Source organism: Rissa tridactyla, chromosome 15 (assembly GCF_028500815.1).
Source record: "Rissa tridactyla isolate bRisTri1 chromosome 15, bRisTri1.patW.cur.20221130, whole genome shotgun sequence".
NCBI classification, from domain to species: Eukaryota; Metazoa; Chordata; class Aves; order Charadriiformes; family Laridae; genus Rissa; species Rissa tridactyla.
In genome coordinates this window covers 3,393,688-3,403,419 of record NC_071480.1, presented here as the reverse complement: position 1 = coordinate 3,403,419, position 9,732 = coordinate 3,393,688, and the positions used below count along the sequence as shown (strand labels likewise).

At 54.6% G+C, this 9,732-nt stretch overlaps 1 protein-coding gene across 1 annotated transcript; it reads right to left on the bottom strand.

The window, feature by feature from the left end:
* Window positions 1–336: 336 nt before the first annotated feature.
* Window positions 337–6,961, bottom strand: LOC128918150 (tektin-3-like; the record flags this gene model as incomplete). The annotated part of the gene is made up of 7 exons (XM_054222051.1): window positions 6,383–6,961; window positions 5,744–5,827; window positions 5,021–5,091; window positions 4,596–4,739; window positions 3,502–3,724; window positions 2,130–2,284; window positions 337–538 (listed from the first exon to the last, which is right to left on the bottom strand). Coding segments are annotated over exons 1-7 (1,458 nt in total), but the record flags the coding sequence as incomplete, so codon positions are not given.
* Window positions 6,962–9,732: the final 2,771 nt, after the last annotated feature.

Sequence of the window (9,732 nt, the reverse complement as noted above, 5' to 3'; positions counted from 1 at the left end):
CAATGGAGGAGGACACGACACTTTTTCTCCTAAAATCACAGACCGAATGGGTAGGAATGAATTCCCGTGGGTGGATTTGCTCTTAGTTGCATCCAGGATATTTTCAGTTACTTTCTGGCACGCCGTGAAAGAGCAGTGGAAAGAGAAAAACCAAAGGGAAAAAAAAAATACTCCTGGTAGACCATGTGACATGCAAAGCGATAATTTAATTTCTACCCAGGCTTCTATTAGGAAGTGGAAGTTTAATCATGTACTATTTAAAGCATATTGGCAAAACTGATAACTCCGGCAATGGATGCCATGGGGTGGGCTGAGCCCAGCCTAGATGGGACCCAGCAGCCGCGCGGTGCTGGGAAAGGTCTTGCGCATCCCCATACACTTCTCCTCGTCGATGAACAGGGAGTTGGCTTTGACGGCCAGGTCGTGCTGCAGGACGGCCTTGGCGCGAACCAGCATTTGCAAGGTGTCCTGGCTGTCTCTCAGCTGCTGCTGAAGAGTCTGCACCGTCTCATGGATGTCACGGACCTCGTTAACAAGGCTGGAAAACAGCAAGGAGCCCTCATTAGAAGTCCCGTCACGCGGGTGGTTTCTAGCATGGCATTGCTGATGGGCCCCTGGGGCATGGGTTTTCCCCCTTCAGTGTGCTCAGACTCACTCGGACCCCCCCTGTTTGTGGCAGATCCATGGGGAAGCTGAGGGCAGAGCTCCTCGGGGTCTCGGCGCGGAGGCACAGTGAACGTCTGCTCAAAGGCTTCGGCAACGCGCAGCCGCGTCTGCCAGAGCAGGTGGTGCCACCAAGCAGAGGGACGAGCAGCTGTCGTTTCCCGTTCCTGTTTGGTTTTGTGGCTTTCTTGGCTCCCCCTCCTGGATTTCCCCGTGCAAGGGTCCTCCCCACACCCACGGGTGCACACGCAGCGAAAGAGGACAGCTGGGAGAGGCTAAAAGCGAAGGTGAAACAAGTGGAGGATGGAACAAAGGATGGCGTGAGAGATGCTAAACAGGCTCTGGGGCTGGGTTTAAATTGCTTTGAAAAGGCTTCCCAGGGAGCCTCACCCAGCGGGCTGCCAGGAGGAGGTGTGAAGTTCAGGGTGCCTGATCCTCCACAGCCCCTCGGGGTGCAATGCCAAAGAGCTCCCTCTGTCCTTGACAGGATTTCCAGTGTCCCCAGGGGAGGTGAGCACAGCCCTCACTGCTTCTCCGAGTGGTGCACAGAATCCCAGGCTGGTGGGGGTTGGCAGGGACCTCTGGAGATCACCCAGTCCAACCCCCTGCCAGAGCAGGGTCACCCAGAGCAGGTGGCACAGGAACGCCTCCAGGCGGGTTTGGGATGTCTCCAGAGACGGAGACTCCACCACCTCTCGGGGCAGCCTGGGCCAGGGCTCTGCCACCCTCACAGCAAAGAAGTTCCTCCTCATGTTTAGGTGGAACTCCCTATGGTCAAGTTTGTGCCCGTTACCCTTGTCCTGTCCCCGGGCACCACTGGAAAGAGCCTGGCCCCATCCTCCTGACACTCCCCCTTTCAGTATTGATAAGCGTTGATAAGGTCCCCCCTCAGGCGTCTTTTTTCCAGCCTGAAGAGACCCAAATCCCTCAGCCTTTCTTCACAAGAGAGGTGTTCCAGTCCCCTCATCCTCTTGGTAGCCCTTTGGTGTCCCCTCTCCAGCAGTTCCCTGTCCTTCTGGAACCGGGGAGCCCAGCACTGGACACAGCACCTTGCACAGCAGCTGCACCCTTGCGGTTACCCAAAAGGAAGGACCTAAGAGCTCTCAGCATGAGCCTGTTGGAGAGTAAAGGGCTTGTCCTTCAAACCTGAGCCCATCCAGCCGCCGGGAAGCAGGCAGGAGAGAAGACGGGGTTGACGCAAGTAGGAAAAATCCAGCCCCTCATGGGGTGGCATCAGGCCGCCCCCGGCCATGGGGTACAGCCTCCGTTGTGGGCGCAGAGCTCTCCCAGCACCCAAAGGCTGGGATACCCGCTCATTGCTTTTGATTATGTCGGTGCACTTCTGGAAGGACTCTTTAGGAAAAAAAAGCAACCCCCCATGATTAATTTTGTCATCCAGCGATGCTCCCGAGTGCTACCACCCGTGAGCCCTCGAGGTCCCCGCCGGCCCCGCGCTCCTGCCTTACCGCAGCTGGGCAGTGTCCCGGCACAGCTCCATGTTTGGCCTCCGAGTGCGCTCGTCCAGCCGGGTCTGAGCCACCTTTAATGGAGGCCCCTGGTCCCTAATGGCCTTTTGGATGGCTTCTATATTCCTCTCCGTCTGGAATATTTCCTGCACTGTCTGGCGTAAGAAAGAAACACATGCATAAATTTAACAAATATATTCTCCAGCGGCAACGGGATTTCCCTTTTCTGCCATCCATCTGCAGAAAAAAACCAAGTTCAATTAGCAGGCCCCGGGCTCAGACTGCTCTCACTCTGCCATAGATGGAGGCACAGATCCAGCAGCCGTTTCTCTGCGGGGAAAAGCCTCTCTTTGCTCTTGCTGTCACATCAGAGGAGGTTTTGGAGCAGTGATGGATCTACTGAATTACCCGCTCCCCAAAATTACTGCTTGCAGGAACTGATCGTCCATCACTAGCAACTAACAGAGGGCAGGTTTTTGGTGGATGCTCGCTGAAGGATGTGGCACCAGCCCGCAATGCTGCAAGCCCAGTTTCTGCTCGGTTAATCTGTGCCGAGCACTTTTCAGGCAGCTTTCCATGAGAGCCAGTGGTGCGAGCCTGCTGCCCATGGCTGATCTCCACTTCATCTGCTTGGTGGAGCAAACACACCGATACCTGTGCAGCAACCACAGAGTGCTGAGACCGAAAACACGTCCTTGGAGGAGCAGCAAAGCTGCAAACCCCACAGCAGACACCCCAGCAGAGTCCCAGTAAAGACCTTCTGCAGGGCAGCCAGCGCCTCTGAAGTAACTAGCGCTGATGCAAGTAGCGCTGGCATTTTCTGCTGGAAATCCCTGTGCTAGCAGGCTGTCAGCTGGGATGAGCAAAGGGCAGTATCCCTTGGGATGAAATTACACTGCCAACTCATCCTGCTCCAAGAAGAAAGTCCCCAAGAAAGCTGGGCAGGGGCTGTTTGCAAGGGCATGTAGCGAGAGGACGAGGGGCAATGGTTTAAACTAGAGCAGGGCGGGTTTAGATGAGACATTAGGGAGAAGTTCTTTGCACTGAGGGTGGTGAGACCCTGGCCCAGGTGGCCCAGAGAGGTGGGGGAGGCCCCATCCCTGGAGACATTCAAGGCCAGGCTGGATGAGGCTCTGAGCAACCTGATCCAGTTGAAGATGTCCCTGCTGACTGCAGGGGGGTTGGATTAGATGGCCTTGAGAGGTCCCTTCACACCCAACACATCCTATGGCTCTATGATTCTAAATGATGCTATATAAGCTTCTTGTGGTGACCATTCCTCTGCTGGGGCCAGGTCTGCGTGGAGGGTCGCGCTTTGGAGGTGTCACCGGGAAGTGACAGTGTCACACCAAAAGGGAGGGGTTCAGGCTACCTTGGCCAGGTGGGTCTGAATCTTTCTCTTGGCATCGGCCGTCTCGGCGATGCGGTTGGTGAAGGCGACGTTCACGGCGTTGAACTGCCGCCACATCTGGCTGTCCGTCACCGCCAGCAGGTTCTCGATGTTGTCCCGCAGCTTGGCGGAGGCCGCCCGCTCGCTCTGGGAGCGGAGGATGTTGTCGTTGGTGAACTTGGCCCAGGACTGCGGCACCGAGATCCTGGCGGGGAAAAGGAGAGGCCCCCGGTAAGCTGGATGTGGGCAGGCATGGACCCTGCCAGGGAGCAGCGTGGATTCACTATAGCTTAAATCTACACTTTTAATTGGACTGTATGTCATAGTTTAACCCCAGCCAGCAGCCAGGACCACGCGTGCGCTGGTGCAGTTCTCCCCCTCCCCCCCAGAAGGGAGAAGAGGGAGAAAAGGAGGGGAAAGGGAAAGGGAAAAACTCATGGGTGGAAATAAGGACAGTTTAATAGAACAGTAACACAAACGAACAATAATAAAAATAGTAATAATAATAATAATAATAATAATAACAATAATAATAATGACACAAGTCACTCTCACCACCCAGTGAACTGGCACCTTCCCGAGCCCCGACCGCATATTCCCACCCCGCACCAACCCCCATTTATATCCTGAGCATGGCATCTATGGTACGGAATATGCCGTTGGCATTTCCCTTGTTCTGCCTATGCTCCTCCTCACTTCTATGGGAAGCTGAAAAGAGTCCTTGAAAAGTATAAACATCGCCTGGCAACAACTAAGACACATCTTTGAAAATATGCATAAACTTAGTGAGTTGTTTCAGCAGAGGTGCTCAGCTGAATTAATTGGCAGGCTGATCTCTCAACCCCTGGTAGAATGTTTAATGAGGTGGGACTGGTTTTCACCCTCTGGATGTTTGGCATCCAACTGTCAGCAGAGGGTTGTGCTCCCTTTCCGGGGAGCGGAGAGAAATGACCGCGCTGAGGGAGGTGTCTCCAGGCCGGATGGATCTGGGTTGGGGACAAGCAGCTCCCTGCCAGGAAGAGGCACCGCGTATCCCGGCGACAGCTTGCTGCTGGGGACCGACAGCGTGCACTCACGTGGCATCGACCTGCTCCACCCCTCGGTAGTAACTGATGCCCTGGGAGGTGTTCATCAGGTGGTGGCACCTGTCGTCAATCCGGTGGGCCACCTGCTTGTTGGCCAGATCCTTCTCCAGATTCTGCTGGGCCACCCGGTTGGACCTTCAACATGCAAACAGCAGCCATCGGTGGGGACGTACGGGTGGAATGGCTTCCTCCCCGTTCCACTCCCCACAGGAGCTCCCGGCCCCCCACGCAGCTCTGTCCTCCCACGAGCATCACCGCCCGCATGCCATGGAGCCTCCATGGGCTTTACGCCTGCGGGGTGTGGGGAGAGACAGGCTTCTTCTGGGGGTTCACATCTGCTGGGGTTCTGCTGGGGCTCTGCTGTGACCAGAAATGCACATCAGCCCTACGACATGAGAGAAGGAGCTCCTCCTTACGTGATCTGGGCTTTGACCTTGTCCAGGAACTGCTGCATCTTCTCCTGGCACGACCTGATGACATCGACCTCCTGGGCAAAGGCAAAAGAGGACCCCATCAGTGTCCATACTCACTCGTCCTGGTCACACTCCTCCCCTTGGACCTCTCCAACCCTGCACACAGCAAGAACTTGCCTGCTTGTCTTCCTGCCCAAAGCAAACAGGCAGGAAAACTCGCAGCTGAGCCTGCGCCCAGCGCCCTGGAGGGGACAGAAGGGTGCTGTGGCTGCAGCCACGGCCTTTGCGTTCCCTTTCAGGGTGGGTCAATAAGGATTTTTTCACCTTGACCTCAGTGTCAAGCGGTGGTTAGTCCCACTGCACGGACAGGGACACATCCTGGTGTGGACAGGCAGAGTGGTTCCCTGGACCACTACACACCTCCGTCCCCAGATCAGCACCTGCCCTTTTTGCTCCCAAAATGTTTTCCTCCCCAGGAGGAATCCCATCCGTACGGGACAAGAGGCGATGGACTTGACTTCGGTGTAAATGCCCAGGCTGAATTTCTGAGACACATTCAGCTCCACCGGAGGAAGTGTGTTGCTCTCAGCTCACTTGACTTCAGCACAAACCCATTGCCTTTGTGAAGCTCCGGCTGCTGGAGGCAGGTGATCAGTGCTCCAAATCCCATAGCTTTGAAATCCGGTAAAAATAGCTTCAACGCATGATCTGAGTTACCCAACTTACTGTTAAGAGCTGTTCCTCCACGTTGTCATGGACCAGGTCGATGCCCATCCTCTTCTCCCGGTGAAGTAAGCACTCCTGAGCGACCTGTTGGGGACACGCCATCACCGCTGGCTGCAGGGGCAGGGCTCTCTATGGGGACTGTCCCCATCTCCAATAATGTAAGAAAAGAAACTCTAGGTGGGCACGGAGATGACAAGAGGGGAAAAAAGTGCCCCGGGACAGCTGGTTTTGCTGACAAGGAGCAGCCGAGCTGCAACATCAGCATTAAACCATCATGAGGGAGCAGACGTGTCCCTGGTGCAGCCACAGCTGAAACGGGGGACCTGTGTCAGCCTTGATGCCCACCTCGCCAGAGCCTCGTGGTAAGACACGGGCTTTTGTCTCCCAAACTGGGATTCTGGATGTACGGCTTCTAAAAATATTGAGTTAAGCAAACGCTGCTCTGACGTGCTCAGCCTGTGCTGATAGGGGATCCAGCAGATGGCAAGGGGGGTTTGGTTACTACTAACTTAACTAATGGCCTCAATAAAAGCTTTCTAGACATTCTGGAGCTGCAGTGAAACTTAATGAGACGTTTGAAGGGCTGCAGATGTTTCAGCAGTAGGCTACAGCTTGCAGCGCGCCAGGACGGGTGCTTACCCGGAGAGGGGCCTCCGCCTCGGCCAAGGCTCTCTCCAGCCTGGTCTTCACCTCTGTGAGCGCGTTGGTCTCCCCGATCACCTCATCTAGCTCGTGGCAGAGCTCCGATTTCCAAAACGCGATGTCATTGGTGCGCACTCCCAGGTTTTTGGTGCTTTCTACTTGCGTTTTCTTGGTCTGCTGGTATTTGTGGTCAATGATGCGGGAGGTATCGGCTCTCAGGCGCTCCGCGTTCTTCTGGGAGGTCTCCGACTCCCTGTAATTGGTCACGTTGGACTTGTACCAGTCTTCAGGGGTGTAGCGGGTGAAGACGGTGGTTCTGGTGGAAACAGATGGAAGCTTCTCGCCGTCGGTTATCCCCTGGGAACTCTTGGAAAAGGCAGCCAAAGTTGGTTTGCTGGCAGCCGTTTTGTGGTAGGTGCTGGGCATCCAGGGGAGGCTGTAGCTCTGAGGCAAGGGGCGGTAAGGAAATCGGTTCTTATAGCTTGACGCCATGGTGTGGATGGCAGGGAGAAACCTGGTGGGTATGGCTCTGGGATGGGCGAACTTTGCTGGTAAGGGAGAGCCGACAGACTCCATGCTCCACCGCTGCTATTCGTGTGTCCCGTCCGTGTCCTGCACAGAGGAGGAGAGAGAGGACAACCTCAGCAACCTCCTGCACTTGCCTTACTTCTTACAGCAACACCCGCAACTTCAAACACAAACAGCGATGCACAGAGCGCCCTCACAGCGCCTGAACAGGCCTAAACCCCTTGAAAACAAATCCCTCCTGACAGCATCCCAAACATTTGTATATAAAAGCGTTTGACTTTGTTGTTAGTGTCTAGCATCAGGTCTTGGAATGCGGAGAAAGACAAATCACGGCCGTAAGGAGAATGACAGATACCGTGCCTTCCTTTTCCTTAAATGTGTCAATCCAGTCAAACTGGAGTTGCTCCTTCTCTGCTGTTCCTTTGTTTCTTTTGGCTGGTGTATCTGCTGATCTTCTGATACTCCAGAGGTCATTTTCTCTGTAAAAGTTCCATTCCCAGCCCCGAGAGCTGCGTCCCTTTTGGACACACATCTGCTACCGGCCCAGCGCCATTTGTGGGTGGGTGAGGGACTCCATCCTCACCCCCTCTATCTTCCCTTGCCTTAAATGCTGGAGTGAGGAGCCTGCAGGTGAGCTGAGCTTTGCAGGACTATATCCAAATTTGACCCCCCCACACCCCTATTTCAGCCTCAAAAGAGGGGCCGCCTCTTGCCTTGCAAAGGAGGAAAGGTGTCGATGGCTCACCTGCTGTAAGATCAGTGTGCGTGGGAAGGAGATGGCCCACAGTCTTTTCAGAGCGCTTGGGAAACACCAGCCTTGCAGTAGCCCTAGGAGGAATGGCCACACATGAAGATTTTGCTACCAAGAATTGCATATTGTCCTCTCCAGCTTGAGGCTGTCAATCGATGGTTATGAGCCATATAACGCAGGGGGCCACCAAACACACCTCATCTGAGGACAAACACTCCGGAGGGGTACGTGGTGCTCGGTACGAAGCTCTTGTGAGGTTACAAGTGTCACCCACGGGCAGGAATAAGTCCCTGAATACGGCTGTTGTAGCCAGCCTGACGTGTCCTTCCCCTAACACCGTCCCGTCCCCACTGCTCCCAGCCTGGCTCGGAGCCCCAGGGGAAGACGAGGACACGGGTGTGCTACAGCAAGATCCCTGATGGGAGTGGCTGTGGGACAGGCAGCGGGAAACTCACACCCTCAAATTTAGCAAAAAAAAAAGCTTTTGCAAACACGACCCTCCGAGGCAGTTTGGCAGAACCGAGGACGAAATGTCTGCGCTCAGGTCCAACAAAAACCACCGTGTGTGCCGCTTCCCACAAACCGCTCCCTTCAGCCCTTTTCTCCCGGCTAGGGATAAATGACGGCGCTTTCCCTAGCTCCGTGCCGCTTTATACCTGAGAAACAGCCTTGGGAGGGTGGGAGGCAGCTTCCCTGGCTCCCACCCCCACAAATAAACTCTGCCCTTTCAGACACTGACAGACACACGTTTAGGAAAGGGAGGGAAAACCCCTTGGGAACGGCCCAGGGCTACTTTTCCCTGCATTTCCAGCTGAAATAAATGCCCCTGCATCCCCCTTGGGATAAGCCATCCCAGGGCGACACTTTGTGCCACCCCTGAACACGGACACAACGACAGGAGCCCCCGACCACCTCATCTGGGTACATTTAGAGGACAGAAGAGATATGGAGGGGGATTAGGAGAATGACCTGTTTTTTTCCCTCCCAGTTCAGGGACATACTCACCCTGCAGAGGCTTGGGGGTGTGCGGGGGGGGCTGCTACTCAGTGCTGTGCTGTCAGGTTGGGTGGCAGCACTGCCAGACACTGCAGCATCCCCAGTGCCCTCTGTGTCACAGAACCAGGGCAGCGTTGCCGCTGGCGCAGGGTGCTCAGTAACCGGGTTCTACGCGGGCAACTCCCTGCAGCCGCTCTGGCAACCTGATGCAGCTGTTGGGCAACGCATTGCTGTGGATGGGCAAGCCGGGGCCAGCCCTGGGCAAGAAAATACCCTCACATGGCATCCTAGATCCTGCCCTGGACAACCTACTGCCCTCCATGGGCAGGTTTTGCAGCGCCTGGGCATCCAGGTGCAGCTTTTGGGCAACTGTTGAGCGGCTTAGTCATATGATTTGGTTTTAGGGAAGTGGAATAATTACTAAATTGGCCAAGAATACAAAAACACAGCATTGTTCACACATGAAGGAAAGTCCTAAAATCCAGAGGCTTCTGAGGTAGAATACAGCCGCAGCTGGCACGCGAAGAATGCAACATCTGTGATTCCCTGTACTAGGTTGTTTGCGAAACTACACGAGGGGTGGAATGGAACCGTGTGGAGTTTTGCAGGACGCAAAAAAGGATTAGACACAGTTAAATTGGGCCTGTTAGAAACTTCTCTACCTTTGCCTTCCTCTAAAACTACCAACATCCGACAGTACCCACTGCCTGCAGCGGCACTTGCAGGAGCAGACGGGGTGGCATCAGATTTAGAAAAAAGAAACATCATTAAGAGCACTCACTCGCCTTATAATTCACCGGTGTGGCCAGTAAAGAAACCAACCGGGCAATGGCGTTTCACAGTAGATTACCGAAAGTTAAACGCCAACACTGCACCCCTGACCGCTGCGGTTCCGAATATCGCGGAAATTGTGACAATGATAAAAGGAGCTGCCCGTCCTTGGATGGCTGCCTTAGATGTAAAAGACAGGTTTTTTATGATTCCCCTCCTTGAGCAGGACAAAGCGCGGTTTGCATTCCCGTGGAAAGGAGCCCAATATATTTTAACCGACTTCCACAAGGATACAAGCATT